We start from the raw sequence: 19,490 nt of genomic DNA, 5'->3' as shown, positions 1-19,490 counted from the left end.
TTATATAATAATAAACCACAACGTATTACTTGGTTGTGTTAAAGTCTGTGGAGTACTTAAATTGTTTTTTAAAAACTAAATTTATGTTCGTCTTTGGGACAGGTGATGTTTCTGCAATAATAAACAATAGGAGTTCAAATTTCCGACTTTCTGTAAACGCATCACGCGATTACAGGAAGTATTGGGTGTTTTTTTTTTCAGGCGTTGGTGTAGCGATCAAAGCTAGCAACAACAAGCTGCAACCGTAGCAGCTACGGTGAAGCTAGGTTCTCGCCAGTCTGCCGACATGATTCCTTTAGTGAATACGTTTGCTAGATATGTCAGCTGATATTTTTTCAGTGTCGCTGTTGACTAGAAAACGTCAACCCCGGACGAAACACTAGCAAGAATAACCGCAAGGTAACGTCAACAGTTGGGACCGTCAGCGGCTACCAGTAGCAACGGCGCTCCTTATGCTAATTAGCGCAATAGTTTTCGCTGGATAATAGCTTCCGTTAACGGTGCATGACACATTAGCGTTTGTTATGTTTTCAACTTGGAAGCCCCATGCTGTAAGTTTGATAACTCGACATGTTCAGTTCTAGCTGTGTTTGTTTGCTTGTAGCCTCGTTAGCAATTTGCTAATGTGAAGTGCTGAACTTCTCCTGAAAGCGGTGTGTATGCTTCATGGGTCAGGGTTCAGGCTAAGTGCACCTTCATGTAGTTACTGGCTGAGAAAATATGACTGTGCTTTTACCAGATATGACTGTAAAACATATTGCTATGAGTGCCTTTTGAAACTTTGAGGTTTAGAATAGAAATTCATTTTACTGGTTTTATCAAATACCCTTTTATGTAGTTGGTAACACAAAAAAGACAGCAAGCAGGTTTTATGAGCATGTATTTATCTTGAAAAGAAGTCAAGCCTACTGATCTCCATTAAACACAGAAGGGCGGAGAGCGCATTTACAATCCATTTATGAGCTCATTCTTCAAATGAGGTGGAAATAATGTGTCAGGCTTTGCTTTTTCACACATTAGTTTACCTCAGCCACCGTGCGTACTTGTTTTAATCTTGTCCGTGGAACAGGGCTCAGTTCCCAGTTTCTGTCTGTGCTTCGGAGCGCTTTGAGGCACTGTAAACACTGTGAACATCTTACCCTGTCAGGTTTTAAGTTATGCATCGGTTGCTGTGGACTAGACAATACTTAATTCCCAGCTTACACATTCATCCATTCAGCAGTTTAGGTTGGCATGCTTTTGCGGGCAGCTTTTTAATAATTGAACTATAAAAACTCTTAGCATTGTGTGTAGTTTATCAACCAGAGCAGAAATGCTTTACCCTTGCGTAAATCACCAATTGCCTTCACAACTTTTTAACTGTGCTTTCTCCTTTCATTTCACAGCTGAGTAGTATGCTGGACGTGGGGAAGTGGCCAGTGTTTGCACTCCTTCCTCCTGAGGAACTACGGCTTATCCGGCAGGCTTGTGTCTTTGGCAGCGCCGCAAACGAAGCCCTCTATGTCACAGTTAATGACGAGGTAACGTTTGGGCTTTAAGCACTGGCGCTATAATCCTCTTGTGTTTTATATGAACTTGTGTTTCAGGGCCTGAGAGACTTAATCTGCTTTCATTATATTGATCTGATGATTTAGTTCCAGGAGCGGGACCGAAAAATGCTTTGAGCGTCTCAGTCTCTGGTTGATGCGAGGAGCGTTTCCAGGCGCAGGGATAAGCAGATAGAATGAGGCTATTTTTAGTCATACGGGCCTAATACCTGAGCGAGCTCCATTTTTATCCTGTGGAAACGTGGAGCGCACTGCTCATCTTTCCACTCTTGCCAATTTGTTTGTCCCTGTGGCACAAACGGTTGATGTTGTGGAGCAGTGGACTGTGCCGCTAAATAAAAATACGGTGCACATTACATTCGGTCTGGCCTGTGTGTGTGCATTTTATTACTTTAACTGGTTCCATTTCATACGTCTAACATTTTGGGAAATCTTAAAAAATGACTCCAGTTTGGTTGCAGGTGTAATTTCGGTTGCATCTGTTGGTGCTGAAATAAGTCATCTATTAATTGACAATTTAATTAGTAATTATGTTATTATTATTAATTGTAATCACTAGTTGTACAATTCTAATGTTACAAACAAAATGGGTTTTCACACTCCCAAGTTTTAAACCTTGATTAAAATTAAGAAAAACCTTTATTTGTCCCGCAACGGGGAAATTGCAGTGGTCGTAAGTGTTTATATTTAGTCAACTAAAATACCAAGTATGTTATCTCACTAGAAATGCTGAGGGTTATCTGTAAACACTAGAATATAGCACTCTCTAACGCTTCAGCTGTGACATTTGGTCTCCACAGGTCTTTGCTCTAGGCACCAACTGCAGTGGCTGTTTAGGGCTTGGAGATCTTCAAAGTACTATTGAGCCACGCCGGATCGATGTCTTGTGTGGGAAGAAGATTGTGTCCCTAAGCTACGGAACAGGGCCCCATGTGGTTATCGCCACTGCAGGTAATCTACTTCAGAAAACCTTTGTTTGTACCAGAGGGTAAATTTCCTCATGTGGCAGAGGATTGAACTCCCGTGCAAACAAGGCCGCACATGCAAATCTGGTTTTATACTGATGCTGTGTTACTGTTGCCACGCGCTGTCAAAGATAATTTGCATTGATGGGAAATACTTTTTTGACTTTTATGCTAGCACTCAATCATTGCTCTTATAGTTGCAGTAGAAGTGTAACATGCTATAAAAGTCAAATACACTGGGTGGTATCTTGTGTTTTTTAATAACTCATTAATACTGACTGACTACTCATCATATAATATCTTTTGCAAGAGGAGGAATTTGTTTTCCAACCATGATAACTAAGGTTATATGTGAAGTTTTGTTTCAGTTCAGTTTTTGTTTCTCAACATTTTCCCTATTTTTCTTGTTTCCCAGTTATATTTGATTTCCACAAATCCTATTTAAACAAGATTTCCAGCCATTGTGATGTCTGTTAGAGTAGCGCTGAGCCTCTGCTGTAAATCACATGAACATCCTTATCTTTTAACAAAATATTAACCACTGCGACAACACGAATAAAAGTTTACTTGCTGCTGTGCAGATGGAGAGGTGTTTGCCTGGGGCCACAATGGCTACAGCCAGCTGGGGAATGGAACCACCAACCACGGACTTACCCCTGCTCTGGTGTCCACCAACCTCCTCAACAAGAGGGTGACAGAGGTGGCCTGTGGCTCCCATCACACTATTGCCCTCACAACTGATGGAGAGGTGACGTATCCTCTTACGTGTCGTGTCTTTAGTCGGTTTATGCTGCATCAGTGTGTTTCTTTGAAGAAGAAGAAGAAGCTTTATTGTCACTGTACAGGACTACAACGAAATGGAGGGTAAACATTCATCTCTGTGTTCAGGTGTTCGCGTGGGGTTACAACAACTCAGGCCAAGTAGGTTCAGGGTCTACAGCCAACCAGCCGACGCCACGTCGGGTCAGCAGCTGCCTGCAAAGCAAAGTGGTGGTTAACATAGCCTGTGGTCAGCTCTGCTCTATGGCTGTACTGGACAACGGGGAGGTAAGAGAAGTGGTTTCTGCAACATGCTGTCTGACCACAAAATGTGTCTGCATCTGATTGTAAACACAAACACATCACAGAGAGGAAGGGTTATATGCACCGATTAGCCATTACATTAAAATTAGTAACAGGAGAAGTAAATAACATTGACCATCTTGTGACAGTTTAGTTTATTTAGTTTATTTCTTACAGTTTTTTCTTAATTCAAAGTTCTGCTGGGAAACTTTTGGACCTGGCATTCAATGTGGATGTTACTTAGACATATAGCACCCACATAGACCAGACCAGGCACCCCCACCCCATAGCAATGACACTCCTTGATGGCAGCAGCCATCCCCAGCTGGATGCAGCCTGACACAGGAACACACACAAAAATAGTTTAGGAACAACTCAAAAAAACATGAAGAACAGCACAAGATGTTGACCTGGCCTCCAAATTCACTAGATCGCAAACTGATCAAGTATCTGTGGGATGATCCACAGAGGCCCCCCTTTAATTTCCCTCACATCCAAGAAGTCACCTCAGTATATTTGCTAAAAGGGAAATGAGAAGAAACATGTTAAGATATTTTACAGTAGGCTTTTAGTACTTACAACAATAACACCTGAAATACCTGGAAAAACAATTGTCCTTTGTCCTTTGTTTGCAGATCTACGGTTGGGGCTACAATTGCAATGGACAGCTAGGTTTGGGCAACAATGGAAATCAGCAGACCCCATGCAGAATCGCTGCCCTCCAAGGTATCAACGTCGTCCAGGTAAGCTAGGAATGTCATAAACACGTCTTTTCCTTTTTTTTAACATTCACCTTAAACGTAATCTTTCTTCCAAATATAGGTGGCTTGTGGATATGCGCATACGTTGGCACTTACGGATGAGGGGTTTGTTTACGCTTGGGGAGCCAACTCATACGGCCAATTGGGAACAGGCAATAAGAGTAACCAAGCTAACCCCACACTAATAAACACAGACAAGGAGAGGTTAGTACTTTATTTTTTACATCCTTCCCACCCTTAGTGAATACTGATGGAGCTTTTCAACCAACAGACCATCAGTTCTGCTCTCGTGTGTGGACCCAGGTTATGGCATTTTGACTGGAAATCTCTCATTTGCACAGCAGCTGTGTTCAGGGAACCACAGAATCAGTCGCACTGTGACTGTGGTGAACCAACACATTGCGACCACAGAATCAGTTCCACTATGCAGCACGATAGGTTGTTAAACCAGGTCTTCGCTAACTCTTCAGCAGGTTCTGTGTGCAGTTTGTTTGTTTGTCGGAGTATAGCCTTCAAGTTTCTGTAGAAATTCAGTGAATGTCCATAAAATGTTTCTCTAGACTAGTAGGCAACACACTCCACCTCCATTTTTCTTTCTTATATTTATTTTTTTGTCTGAAATGCCCAAAAACTGCATAGAAAACAAGTTCTCTGTTGGTTGAACAGTCCTGTGATAACCATGTGACAAGATTGTTAGGGACTGATATTTTTAGTTGCTTAATATCGCACAGTACAGAAACTACACATGTCAACACACAGCTGTCAGATAAATACTGTATTTTATAGTAACACTATATTTTTTTTTAAGGTTTCACTTCTGTATTTATCTGCAGGATGGTGGAAGTGGCTGCGTGTCACACCAGCCATACATCAGCTGCAAAGACGCAGAGCGGGCAGGTCCTGATGTGGGGTCAATGTCGAGGTCAGGCTGTGGCCAGCCCCCACCTCACCCATTTCAGCTGCACAGACGATGTCTTTGCCTGCTTTGCCACGCCAGCGGTCACGTGGCACCTCCTCTCAGTAGGTAAGAAGAACAGAAAGTCTTCTAAAGGTGAAGAAGGGTCCATAAACTCAGCCATCCCCAATAATTAAGGAATCTGTAGTTAATTACTTGATATGGTCGCCTTTACTCTGTGACCTGTTAGAGATAATGATGCAGTTGGCACATTTCTGAGTGTCTTAGGTACAAATTCCTGGAAGTGGCCTAAGATATAAACAGGAAGCTGTGTTTCCTCTCAGTGTCAAACAAGTGTTTATATGAACTCAGCTTAAACTGAGGAGCATTGACATGTCACTTGGAGGCTTCATCTGTTGTTTACACTCCACTTTGTAACACTACGGACATCCCTCATAAAAATCAGTTAAACAAGCAAACCACTAAAATAATAAGTACTCTCTTGAGTGCAGTGTTTTCTGTCTGTGCTGAAGACACAAATGGTGACACCAGTTACATTTAGTTTCCTTAGTATTTCCTTTTATGAAGATATTTCTATTGTAGGTGTACAAAAAAAAACCGGATGTTCTTTGTTCTTACCAGATGGCGATGACTACCTGACCGTCGCCCAGTCTTTGAAGAAGGAGTTTGACAGTCCAGAGATTTCAGACCTGAAGTTCTTGATTGATGGGAAATGCATCCATGTCCACAAAGCCCTGCTGAAAATCAGGTACAGAAAACAAGAACCCTCAAAAGTCCAGAATGAAGATGTGAACTAGTGCAAATTGGATTTTATTACTGATTATTTTATCACCTTTTTGTTTCCCCGAAATATTTACTTTTCGCTTCTTAAAATGTTTCTCACGGCAGCAGAAACTTCAACAAAACAACACATTTTAGTTGAGTAATATGAGACTTAGTGGAGGTGCCGTGTGTCTGGTGAGAATGTACCCTGTGTACTTACATGAATGCAATGCTTCCTTCTGTTTTGATGACATTTGGTCTCGTTGCGGTTCTTATTTAATGAAACCAAATGAAGAATTAGATCTGGGTGCGCGTAGTGATCTTTGTGGAACCGAAACCGTTCCTCCAGGTTTTTCTCATCGATGTTGGGCCACTGCAATCTCTCACTGCACTGTTTTTAAGAGACTATTTTCCTGTCTTCCTCACGCCAGCTGCCTGCTTCTCCATCCTGGCTTTCAGTTGTGTCACATGGGTGTTGTTTTCTCATTCAGGAGTTGCGCTCTACCATGAGTAATGAGCACACATGGTACGCCACACTGGGATTCTTTAGGGGAAGAGAAACACACTTTGGGATTGCAAAATATAGAAACATGAAATCATATTGTGACTACTACAGCATTCTCACTGCACCATCTTTCTGAGATCGTGTCAGATAATACTTAGTGTGTGATGTTCCTTCTGTATTTAAAGTGACAGACGGCGTTTCATTGTCTTTCCCGTTGAAGTCCCGGGGAAGGAAAGACAGGCTTGTTGTTTCCTTGTGTTACTTTTTATAAACACCCTCCAGCACAAAGTATCAGCATTCCAGTCCCTTGCTCTTTCACACTGGCGGTGGGAAGGAGCCACGCTGTCTGCAGTGTCAACCTTAGAGCTCATTCTCACACGGATATGCAACGGAGCAAATCGTCTGCTCTGGCGAGATCGCATGCAAATGATACGTTTGAGATGCACCAGAGAATGACAGACTCAGCTGTTTGCTCAACCGTGTCCCGAGAAGAAGAAGAAAATATGAACTTAGAGAGATTGGCAGTGGGGGAAAGCGATAATCTGTGTGTCCAATGCAGCAGTCAATAAAGAAAAGAAAAATCGGATTTGTAATAGATAGATGAACATGCTAAAAGGACGGGTATGGTATTGTTTTCTATGTCACAAGAATATGTTCTGCTGCTTGCCTTTGCAGGTGTGAGCATTTCCGTGCATTGTTGAATGAAACAGACGAGGATGCCATAGAAATTCAGCAGTTCTCGTACCTGGTGTACAGAGCCTTCTTGGAGTATCTCTACACAGACACCATTAACCTGCCACCAGAGGATGCTATTGGTAAGATTATGAATGGCTCACTGTGGGGTTTTTTTTTTTTACAGGTCAGAGAACCATTGAAACAAATCAGTGCATGAGAAGCCCCAAACCCAGACTTGTTCTTGTGTGTAGGGTTGCTAGACTTGGCCACGTTCTACCGAGAAACGAGGCTGAAGCGGTTGTGCCAGGAAACGATCAAGAGGGGCATTTCTGAAGAGAACGCCATCACTCTGCTGTCTGCCGCTGTCAAGTATGAAGCGCGGGTAAGCTACTAGCCCCTGATGCACAGTCAGACGCTGTGGTGTTGGGGGGCCTGCACGGTAGCTAGTCGCTTATACTCCTCAGCACTGACCAGATAGCCCTCTTCATTTTTAGGACCTGGAGGAGTTCTGCTTCAAGTTTTGCGTCAACCACCTAACGGCTGTCACGCAGACCCAGGCCTTTGCAGACATGGATCACGACCTGCTCAAGAACTTCATTAGCAAAGCCAGCCGCTACGGGGCCTTCAAAAACTGACTAGAGTGCCCCTGTAGCGATGGATCCGACGCTGTGAGGTTGAAGCTCACAGAAGAGAGTCGACCCTAGACCAAAGTAAACACCCGGCGGATGAGCGCTTCAAAGACTTGTCACTGGGGATGTAAATACTGGCAACTGGTTTAAGGTTTCACCCACGAAGTGAAGCTTCTGTGTTACGTCTCAAACTAACACAGTGCTTGCTTGGGGTGCGCATATTGGGTTACACCAGTGGTCCAGTCACAAGCAGACAGCGCAGAGGCTTGAGATGTGCCTCAGTGCTCCGTCTGTTATTTTTTTTTTTTTGCATCACTGACATTATGCTTCACTGATTTTGTTTGACGAAGACGTTCAGCGAGGCTGCAGGGATTTTCCTCGCCAGCACAGACAGGACGCCTGAAAATGCAAAAGTATAATGCGTTGCAGTAGAAGGCTCAGTAGTCAGGTTGAAGTAGGTCAATCACTCTGACCTGTATGGGTTAGTCAATCAGATTCTCAGTTCATATATCACTGTGTCGAACATTTCTGTGTGATCAGTTAAAAACAGGAAGTGGTTAACCCTTCACGCTGTGCTGCTTTTATTTGACGCCTTGATTCCAGGGCTCTCTGCACTGGGAGGTTGTATTTAACGTAGACAAACGAGCACGCTTCTCCAACCAAGTCAATGTTTTGCCACTTTGTTTTTATATCGTAGTTATTCATCACTTATTCATGCGCCATCCAAACTTAAGGTTACCGTTTGACGTTAGCGTTGACTAATATTTGCACCGTTTTGCAGTCGCTGGGAGAAGGTGCAGCCAGTTACATAATCATGAGAGATGAGAGCAAACCACTGCACGTGTCCTTGTGTCTGCCCTCTCTGTGCAGCTGGAAACTGTTTGAAACACGTTTGATTCCTGTGTATCCTGATGTTACACTGCAGATGCAGCTAATTTCACAGCTGCATTTCATTGTAATTTTGGTATGTTTACAGTTTTTATTATTATTTTTTAATTGTTAACATGTCGTCAGCAAGCAGTTGTTGTTGTTTTTTACGAGGGTTTCTTTATACGTCTCCCCCGGTAGCACCTTGTGGTAATGAAATTGTGCTGGTTTAGAGTAATCGCCAAGGTATTTCCATCTTGAATTCTTGAATCGGAATGTAAAGCTTTATTACTTTAACAAGCCAATTAGTTTGTTTTTATTGTGTGTGTGTGTTTTTTTTGGAACATTTTGATAATTACTAAAAAATGCCAGCGTGTTCTTGTTTTGTATGGAAAATGCTGTAAGATGCTAACTGTGGCACTAATGGTAACATTTGACATTGTAGTATCTATTAAAATAAATAACTATGAATGTCGTGTGAGGTAATTCTGTTTTACCAATAGCAGCCACCAGGGGGCTGCGTGTTCAGCTTTAATGTACACTATATTACCAAAAGTATTCGCTCACCTGCCTTTACTCATTCTATGAACTGAAGTGCCATCCCATTCCTAACTCATAGAATTCAATATGATGTCGGTCCACCTTTTGCAGCTATTACAGCTTCAACTCTTCTGGGAAGACTGTCCACAAGGTTGAGGAGAGTGTTTATAGGAATTTTTGACCATTCTTCCAAAAGCGCATTGGTGAGGTCACACACTGATGTTGGTCGAGAAGGCCTGGCTCTCAGTCTCCGCTCTAATTCATCCCAAAGGTGTTCTATCGGGTTCAGGTCAGGACTCTGTGCAGGCCAGTCAAGTTCATCCACACCAGACTCTGTCATCCACGTCTTTATGGACCTTGCTTTGTGCACTGGTGCACAGTCATGTTGGAAGAGGAAGGGGCCCGCTCCAAACTGTTCCCACAAGGTTGGGAGCATGGAATTGTCCAAAATGTTTTGGTATCCTGAAGCATTCAATGTTCCTTTCACTGGAACTAAGGGGCCAAGCCCAGCTCCTGAAAAACAACCCCATACCATAATTCCTCCTCCACCAAATTTCACAGTTGGCACAATGCAATCTGAAATGTACCGTTCTCCTGGCAACCTCCAAACCCAGACTCGTCCATCAGATTGCCAGATGGTAAAGCGTGATTCATCACTCCAGAGAACGCGTCTCCACTGCTCTAGAGGCCAGTGGCGGCGTGCTTTACACCATTGCATCCGACGCCTTGCATTGCACTTGGTGATGTGTGGCTTGGCTGCAGCTGCTCGGCCATGGAAACCCATTCCATGAAGCTCTCTGCGTACTGTACTTGGGCTAATCTGAAGGTCACATGAAGTTTGTAGCTCTGTAGCAATTGACTGTGCAGAAAGTCGGCGACCTCTTTGCACTATGCGCTTCAGCATCCGCTGACCCCTCTCCGTCACTTTACGTGGCCTACCACTTCGTGGCTGAGTTGCTGTTTTTCCCAAACGCTTCCATTTTGTTATAATAGAGCTGACAGTTGACTGTGGAATATTTAGGAGCGAGGAAATTTCACGACTGGATTTGTTGCACAAGTGGCATCCTATGACAGTTCCACGCTGGAATTCACTGAGCTCCTGAGAGCGGCCCATTCTTTCACAAATGTCTTGTTTCACAGTCTGCATGCCTGAGTGCTTGAATTTATACACCTGGGGCCAGGCCAAGTGATTAGAACACCTGATTCTGATCATTTGAATGGGTGAGCGAATACTTTTGGTAATATAGTGTATCTCAGTTACCTCTGCAGAAGTAGTTTTAATAGATAAAATTATTTTCAACTAATTTTTGCAGGTAGTGAAATGCATGCACATAAATCTTAGAAGGCCACTTGTTTAAAAGACCTACACCACTTTATGTACAGCTTGGGTAGATCTAGTCTTGCGTCCTTGCCACAGGAAGTGAATCAATTAAAGAACACAATGTGCCACACTTGTATATTTAGATGTAGTAACCGACATTTGTTCGCGTCTTCTTGTAAGAGTGTTTTTTTTTTAGCGTTGCATCATTCAGTCGGGCTTCATGCAAGGTTTCAAATACTATGATGATGATATCGTACAAAATAAGAGAATCCAATAATCAAGCAGAGACACAGAGAATGTGTTGATTTTACGTTGAGTCTCTGACATGAGCTGTTAAAACCTACATAGTAAGCCGAGCCCTAACAGGTGGCACGTTTGGACACATCGTGATGGAAGCCAGATCGCCACCTCACTGACGATAATCCAGTTACTTAACTCTCTCTGGTGGACGCTCCCAAAACAAATGATGTCCACGTGGCTTTCAGGCTCCCTGTGACTGCCAGTGTTCGGTGTAAGGTGGAGCTGGGAACACCGGCTCATCTTATAAGAGTCATCCATAACGCTTTGCTGTATTCAGGTCAAAACATTGGTCATTTAATATATGGTTATTTCACCTTTCACGGCAAGGTGCCTATTTATAGTCTAGTGTGCTGAAGGAGGCTGTTAGTTGAGATATATATAACTTACAACATCAATCAACAAAGCAGGCAGACGGTGCATAGTAACGGACTAATTTCATGGTACCAGTCTGAGATAAAATTAAGAGTTTCTTGATCACAATAAGGAACCAATTATTTTAAAGTAAAAGTACCACACAAACTCTCAGGGTTACTGTTTTAGGAATAAACAAGAGCACAGGGCCAGAAAACGGTCAGGGACTATAGTAGTTTTACTACAGGTGAGTTAGCTTGTATTATATATTTACATATATAAGAGGTATCATAAGAGTTTGAGGAATGTTTAGAAGATGACTGCACCTCATCTGGTTTCTTGTTATCTAACTATTCTAAGTATCGGTGTGTGGCTCCGGCTGCGGTTCGTTGCTCAACCCACTGTTGAGTCAGTACAAAATGAAATGCCACAACCTTCTAGCACACTTCTTTGGGGCCTGTATCTCATAAATGTGAAGTATCTGTGAAACCTGTGAGCTAACTAAGCGGCGGGCTTGTCTTTTACACCTCTCTGTGCAGCCGTTTGGGTTTGCAGTGTAGCTTGTTTCACCCTCGAGACAAAATTAGAATTAGCTTTCCGCACTCAGGCTGACGTTGTACTGGCAGCGGTGTGGTTTATTCAGAGGTGCTGCTCATTTTATTCTGTGTAAATCCGGCCTCAGGGGGAAAAGGTAACGACCAGTAAGTTCTTTCTGTCTCTGAAGCTGTCTGTCATTTGTGCTAGTTTTAAACTGAATACAGCTTAATTTAAATCTTGAATATTTTGGTTTCACTACACTACATTAATAATATTCAGCCCATTTGCCTTTGACAGTGGTGGACAAACATACTTTATGTGTTCTAATGTTTTTTTTTTTCAAACTGAAACAAAATCAGGAGGAAAAATCCTGATTCCTTAAAATCTTTACCGTGTCCTTACCGGGTTTTTGATACGCACTAACTTTTCTATCCACTATGACCTCGCACCGCTATAAGTCACTCATCGAAAACCCTTCAGCTGAAACAAACATTTACAATGTGTAGATATTAAAAAAAAACATTTTGAGAACTCTTCGGATAAACTCCAAATGCAAATTAATCAAAGTTCATGCAAAGCTGTTCCAAAGAGGTTGACTTTTTTGCACCAGCCACGCGTTACCGCGACCACAACACACGACGGAAAACAGAAAACCTGGCCAGCACCATGATTTGAAGGTTGTTGCCGTGCACAGATAAACTGACGAAAACCTGACAGTGATCTTTAGGGGAGAAACGTCACAGCTCATGCGACTGTGTTCACGTGTCAAGCCCTTCCTGAGTGGTGTATAAAAGATCCGTTCCAGCTTTATCTATACATTTACACTTCTAAGCTGCGCTCACAGAGGCGACTTTTTGTGGACGACTGCAAAGAGCTTCCTGAGAAGACATGGTGTCAGCTGCCTGTCAAACGCTGGGCCTTGCCTTATGCGTCATTGCCTGGATTGCAGCGATCGCTGCTTGTGTCATACCCCATTGGAGAGTGACATATTTTTCCGTGGATACTAAAATGGTTTGGGAAGGCCTGTGGACATTTTATGAGATAGAGCGCTCAAGAATCTACAACAGATATTATTACGGAGACGACTATTTCTCCCCAGACCTCCTAGCTGCCCGAGCTTTGACCATCATCTCCATCCTGATTGGTATCGTTGGCATCTTCCTGGGTATCGCAGGAGGAAAATGCACCAAGTACGTGAAGGATGAGAGCTCCAAAACCAGAATCCGCATGGCATCGGGTATAATCTTCATCATTGCTGGTGTTTTTTACCTTATTCCAGTGAGCTGGACATCACTGTACAACACTAAGGACTTCACCAGCCCACTGTTAGAAAATGCTCGAGAGACGAAGCTGGGATCTGCACTTTTCATCGGCTGGTTAGCCTCGGCCCTCTTCATTCTGGGCGGTGGGATCCTCTGTGTCAAGGATAAAGTCTCTGCCAAGAACTCGGCTCCCCGTTAATCTGCAGCCAAGGACTATGTCTGAGGAGAGAGAAGGACAGAGTTTACAAAAAAAGAAAAAGGCTTGATGCAAATGCTTTGTGCTCCGTGATAGGGGTTCACATTAATGATGGTTTTATAGTCATTTTATCGTGGCCACAGCTTAGTTTAATGCCTCCTTGCGGAGCTGCAGCATTTCAAGATCTGTTTCATCAAGATGAGAAAAGGAGACGTGCACCGCAAAACAAGATCTGTTAACGTGGGCTGAGTCAATTTATTATTATTATTTTTTTTAACATTTAAACACGAGAACATATCATTAAATGTTAAAGATTTTTGCAAAAGTATTACACGGTTATTAATTTCATGAGTCCTCATTGTGTTGTAAAACACAGACTCGTTTGCCATGCTTGCAAATTATTATCTTTTGTTTTTTCACGGTTCTGAGCTAGTGTAAGCAAATGTGTGACTCAACACTCACCAGCAACTACATTTAAAGACAACAAATACACTTAATGCACATTTACTCCACCACCTTTAGGAAATGTATCTGTTTTTTTTTTTTATTATCCTTATGAATCATAAGAAAGGAATTTACCTTCGATGTTCAGAACTGTTGCATTGCAATAAAATGTTTTCCTATTTGCTGCAGGGGTGTCAAACTCATTTTAGTTCGGGGGGGCCACATACAGCCCAATTTGATCTCAAGCGGGCCGGAGTAGCAACATAACTGAATAATAACCTACAAGTAACGACAAGTGCAGACTTTTTCCGTTTGTTTTAGTGCAAAGAAGAATAAGTAAACTATCCTTAAAAAAAAATGAAATTTCTTAAGAAAAATATTTGAGCACGTAGCTGTGTGCTGTTTGGTCCTGGGTCTCAGTGTTGTGTTCTGTCCTCTTACTAAAACAGTGATTAAATTAGGATTAGCAGTTATTTTCATTGAAAAGTTGCAGTCTTCTATGTAATTTTCGCACTTTGCAAATTCATGCTGAGGGCCAGATTAGACCCTCTGGCGGGCCGCTTTTTGGCCCGCGGCCTGTATGTTTGACACCTGTGTTCTAAAGCCATGTGCTGGGTAACTGCCTGTCCAACATTGCCCCTTGTGTCTCTCACACAAACGTTACTACACCAATACCCACACAGCAGCAATTCTGTCAGCTCCAAGTGTCTAATGTTAACTTTTTAAACCATCAGTTGTTTTTTAGTTGTTTTTTTTAATAAGTGTTATTGTTCAGACCTGGAACTTCAAGCTGTAATACTGTCATTTTAAACAGATTTGCAAATGTGTGGATGTAGGAGGAGGCCAGGAAATGTCTTGCCGAGATCCAAGGCAAAGGGCTCAACAGTGGCTGCATTCCATTCAGTTGTTCCACTTCCTGGGATTTCCCAAAAAAACAAGTGCAACAACTGGACTTGTAGAGTTTCGTGAAGACATTTCACCACCCATAGCTTCTTCAGTTGCCCTTGTTTCAAACCTTCACACACATACCTCCTGGGATTGCGTAGACTGGCTCCTTGACATGGCTAAATGGAACAAAACATTCATTCATATTATTCTGTGCTTTTCTGTCGCATCTCTGGGATTTGCATCATGGTCAAATCTTTCAGTTTAAATATTCAGTAACATGTATATTTCAAGCAATATTAAAATCTGCCTTTACAACAAAAGGTTTTTATTTAATTGCTCTCTCCTGTAAGTGCATTTATATCTGTTGCAACGCCATTTGTTCTGCATCCGGTGTTTGCTTGTGCGTCTGGTAATGTTCTCTTATCACAAATGATCTTCTGGATGATTGAGGTTTTTTTTTTTTTTTTTTAAAAAACCAATTTTCTTGTGTACATTGAAGAATGGTAAGAGGATTACATGGAAATTCCATTAACATAATCATATTACGCAAGGTGCTGGTTAAATACGTCACGCTTGTGTAGGAAACCGGATGCACACATAAACTGAATGTATTTCTTTCTCGTGTCATTGTTAGTCTATTTACTTTGTGAAAGATGACGGCACAAAACATTTTGGACGTGAGGCGGGGTACACCCAGGTCAGGTCGCCAGTCTATCACAGGGCTAAAAGAGAGACAGACACTCACACCTACGGCCAATGAACCTAACGAGCATGTCTTTGAACAGTGGGAGGAAGCTGGAGCACCCCGAGAGAACCCACGCAGACACAGGGAGAACATGCAAACTGCACACAGACAGGCCCCAGTCGGCCCGGATTACCACCCTAACCACCGCTAACGCCACTGTGCAGCCTATTTAAATTGACTTTAAAACTGTCACCAAAAAAAAACGACATTAATAGTACAAGTGGTTTTTGTGCCACACAGAGGACGTAGGGGGTGGTTTTATGTTCGTGCAAAGTGCGAGTATCGGTTCCACTTTATGTCACTGTATTCAGGTGATCGTTACCAAGGCTGATGCTGGTGCTGCGTCTTGAGCGGGCCGCAAGCATGCATGTGTCCTGCTCTCGGCACGTGCATGCTTTGTTGTCCGTGGCGTCCATTATCACCTGCACGACTGCGATGAAGAATGCATTCAACATCAGGTATACAAAAGACAAGAGGCCTCGCTGCTTGAATAAGGCCCAGAGGTGAGAACTGAGGGCTGCACTGTACACCAGCCTGGGTACAGTTGTGGTTCTCAGATCCTCTCCGTCAGTTAAGTTAATATGATTAAATAGGACTTAAACATATCCACACAGTCATGCCGTATTACTCAATATAGCAAACGGTTTTAGTAGTCAAAGGAGGAAGTGAATGCAGCTGCTAAAAGTAATTGGCCACTCACTAATTTCCTTTCCACTGTGACAGTGTGATCAAAATTGCGATTTGTTTACTCCTGATAAGGCTGTTTGGTCAGATAAACACCGTGGAGACGACTTGAAAAGATTGATATCGCAAAGCGAAGCTACCTCAGAGGAACAGGATACTTTTTCAGAAAGTGTGTTTTCAGAAATTCCCAACCGCAGTATTTTTGCTTTGCGGGTTGGTTTAGCCTGTGCTAAGAATAAAAGCATCTGCCTCAGCGCTGATGCTTCAACATGCGAGATTTTGTTGGTCTGATAGAGCACAGCTGCAACTCTTCTGGTTTCTTGTTTTCTTCTTGACTCTCCTAAGTGGCTCCTGTGTGGTTGGTTGCTCTACCCACTCTTCAGTCACAACACACATTACCACCACAACCTTTAAGCTCACCGATTTCTAAAAGCGTCCAACGTGTTAGTTGACATTTTGACATTTTGCACCCAGGTTCCCGTGGCAAACTAACAGCAGTAGAGTTGTCTTTGCTGCAGAAAGGACTCAAATACCTCTTGCATAGCTATTCAGGCATGCAGTATAGCTTGTTTCACCCTTGAGACAAAATTAAAACTTGTGGTTTTACGGTCGGCTCACTCGAGATCACATTATACCGGCTTCTGCACACGTTATTCAGAGGTGTCATGTCATTCTGCGCAGAGCCAGCTTTGTTGGGGCACAGGCCGCAATGTGTAGTTCAAAGTGTACTTGCATGCAGCGCTGCATAATGAGTTCAGGAAACGTCACAGTAAGTCAGTTAATCAAAAATCAGTCGTGCTGTCAAATACTTATCTGTTACTTATCTGAACATATCTGTTATGTGTACATTCACACAAACATAGCGCAAACTCTCGCGCTTTAGAAAGTGAAGATGAGTCTGCTTATTTTTTTGCCAGCACTGTAAATGCAGTCAGTGGGGGAGAGCCCAGTGTTGGTGGGTGGGGAGTATTTGTAAAATGCCCTCGTTGATAAGGCAGGGTATTTGCGTAGGGGGGGGCACAGCAAACACCAACCAGCAAACTCTTTCGGTTTGTTTCTATTTGATCAAATGTCAGGACTCTAGTTCAGTTTTCACTCTGAAATTTCCAGAGAAGATGTAGATGAAGATAATACCGATCGTTGCTTTTCTCTTTGTTCTCATGTCATGCGAACAATTTCCAAAGAAGTTGTGATAGAATAATTTTTTATTAAGGCGTTAAAAAAAACTCTTACAGCTACAATCAGGTGTGTTTAGAGTAGAGCTTCTAGTTTATGTAATAATTAGTTTTTCCATTTTCATTCAGGCAGAACAGAGATTTGGGGCCCGGCTCAGTTCTGTTTGGCTGTTCTGGTTTCACTCGTTATTTGTTTGTGGAAGTCAAGACAACACTAAGTACATGACTACTGAACTTCCTGGTTCACAAGCAGGGTCTGTGTAATGACATAACAGTCAATTGCCTCGGGGCCTCATCTCAAGCTACGGCATAGATCACTTAGCCACACTCTACCTGAGCGCTGAGTACATCTGGCGCAGAGGCAGGGTTAGCTAACCACATGTTAAAACCGACAGTGAGCGGGGGCCTTTTATTCACAGTAAAGCTGTTTGTGGTGCAGATTACCCTTTCACATTTGTTTAGCAGGTTTCCGTTGCTCGTGTTTAGATCCTCAAGAGGGGGGTGGTGCTTTATGTTTCTGAAAGTCACGCGGGTACGTTGGCGTATTCGGTTGTCTCCCGATTTGGTGACATCTTAAAACGTGACACATGGGTTTAAGATCATTTACTGTAACTACACACCGTACTCCTGAAACTGTACTATCACCGCTGGTTTCGTTTAATGGGCCGCTGAACCTGAGTGCTTTCATTTGAAGTGAAATGAAACATGCATCCATTTAGCTTAGCTTAGCTTAACTTAGCCTAGCAGCTAGCCTGAAAAAAAAGGTGATCAAATGCTTGCCAGCACTTCTGAAGCCCAGCCATTAACACTGGGATTTCTCTTTACTAAACAACTACCTGAAGATGTTGGAGTAACGTAAATGAAACTTGACATTTGGAAAAGTACATCCAGTTAACTTAGCATAGCTTAGCTTAGCGGGTAGCCTGGCTCTGAGGAAGGAGGAACCAGCGCTTGAAGGTGAAAAAACCTGTCTGCCTACACCTTTGATGCTCCTTAATTAACAGGCCAAACAAAGCGTTATAAACCCTTCATTCGTTATCTATATTGTTCTTTCGAGGTCCGTGGGGGGTGGGGTGGGGGCTATCTGAAGTGTCAATGGGGGAGAGGAGGGGTACATCCTGGAGAGGTCGCTAGTCTATCCTGGGGCTAACACAGAGAGACAAACAACCACTCACACCTCCACACGGAAAGGCCCCACCCAGCCACATTTATTTAATGTACACCAATCAGCCGCAACATTATGACCACTGACAGGGGAAGTCAATAACATTGACCATCTTGGGACAATCCAGTGTTCTGCTGGGAAACTTTTGGACCTGGCATTCATTCGTGTGGATGTTACCCCATAGCTATGACACAGCCATCTCCAGCAGGATGAAGCCTGACACAGACACACACACAAAAACGCCTTAGGAACAACTAAAAAAAAACATGAAGAACATGTGAAGGTGTTGACCTGGCCTCCAAATCAAGAATCCCCTCCCCTCAACCCATGGGACCCAAAGGCCCTCCACTAACAGCATTGTGTTGCCAGACACCACAGGACACCCTCAGAAGGCCCATGTCCATTCTCTGATGAGTCACAACTGTTTTGGAGGCACAAGGGAGACCTAGACAATATTAGGAAATTGCTCATAGTGTTATGACTGATCTGTGTAGAGTAATACCTTTGGTTTTCAGTGGAACTCACATTAAGTAAGCAACCTCCTGTTAAGACATGACACTTTCTCATGAATTCATGGTGCAAAGTCACACACTTGCAAGGTTTCGGATTGTTACGAAATTTGTCCACACGCTCTTGTGAGTGCCGCCCGATGATCTGTACACAACAAGGTTATGTCACCAGCCGACGCTTTTCTTAGAAGCCTTCAGTCTTGGCCTTGGAGGTACCAGACAGTTTCCTGGCATTGTGAGAAATTTAACAGTCCAGGGACTGCAGGCACATATTTTTGTTTTTGCGACCACATGCTTGCATGTGAAGCGCTTGTTTTTATGCGCTGGATGGAACTTTTTCGTGAGCGAAAGACAATAGTACAGATTATTCTTGAACGTTGCGCTTTAGCCTTGATGTTTTGTTTGTTTTGTGGCGGGCTGACAAAGAGAGGCACACTGGCTATAAAACGGCCTCCGTGTCTTTGATTCTCTGGAAGATTTTCCTTTATTTGTTTGACTGTTACTGTTGACCCTGGAGTCAAAGTGAGCTATCCTTGGATTAGTGTCATGCCGCTGTCAGTGCAGTCAGGAAGATACCGCTGCAGTCGATAACAAACAGCTGAGGTTATGTCTGCATGATTTTGAGTACAAAGAGTGGATTTGGCAGAATAAACAACAGTTTGATCTGCCAGTCAAGCATTCGTT

The 19,490-nt window shown here is 43.0% G+C and overlaps 2 protein-coding genes across 3 annotated transcripts; both read left to right on the top strand.

The window, feature by feature from the left end:
• Positions 1-15: 15 nt before the first annotated feature.
• rcbtb2 (regulator of chromosome condensation (RCC1) and BTB (POZ) domain containing protein 2) lies at positions 16-9,165 on the top strand. 2 transcript variants are annotated; one of them, XM_084558805.1, is made up of 12 exons: positions 16-399; positions 1,386-1,520; positions 2,348-2,498; positions 3,094-3,260; positions 3,401-3,559; positions 4,210-4,317; positions 4,397-4,539; positions 5,169-5,359; positions 5,873-5,999; positions 7,194-7,333; positions 7,445-7,575; positions 7,688-9,165. In XM_084558805.1, exons 2-12 carry the CDS (start codon positions 1,395-1,397, stop codon positions 7,826-7,828), a joined length of 1,584 nt encoding a protein of 527 aa, XP_084414931.1. In that variant the 5' UTR covers positions 16-399; positions 1,386-1,394; the 3' UTR covers positions 7,829-9,165. The 2 variants fall into 2 exon arrangements, with proteins under 2 accessions (XP_084414931.1, XP_084414930.1); XM_084558804.1 differs by having other exon boundaries at positions 16-551.
• Positions 9,166-11,593: 2,428 nt separating this feature from the next.
• Positions 11,594-13,386, top strand: LOC311498285 (claudin-4-like). Its single transcript, XM_084558819.1, has one exon. It carries the CDS (start codon positions 12,627-12,629, stop codon positions 13,197-13,199), a length of 573 nt encoding a protein of 190 aa, XP_084414945.1. The 5' UTR covers positions 11,594-12,626; the 3' UTR covers positions 13,200-13,386.
• The last annotated feature ends 6,104 nt before the right edge of the window (positions 13,387-19,490 follow it).

Source organism: Chelon labrosus, assembly GCF_963514085.1.
Source record: "Chelon labrosus genome assembly, chromosome: 13".
NCBI classification, from domain to species: Eukaryota; Metazoa; Chordata; class Actinopteri; order Mugiliformes; family Mugilidae; genus Chelon; species Chelon labrosus.
The sequence above is the reverse complement of the archived record's forward strand: the minus strand, read 5'-3'. Positions and strand labels throughout refer to the sequence as shown.

Excerpts from the sequence above, each read along its gene's own strand:
- rcbtb2 (XM_084558804.1), top strand. The coding sequence starts at position 525 with ATGTTTTCAACTTGGAAGCCCCATGCT. Across the intron at positions 552-1,385 it reads CAACTTGGAAGCCCCATGCT|CTGAGTAGTATGCTGGACGT; the intron begins GTAAGTTTGATA and ends TTCATTTCACAG. Across the intron at positions 7,334-7,444 it reads GCCACCAGAGGATGCTATTG|GGTTGCTAGACTTGGCCACG; the intron begins GTAAGATTATGA and ends TCTTGTGTGTAG.
- LOC311498285 (XM_084558819.1), top strand. The coding sequence starts at position 12,627 with ATGGTGTCAGCTGCCTGTCAAACGCTGGGCCTTGCCTTATGCGTCATT.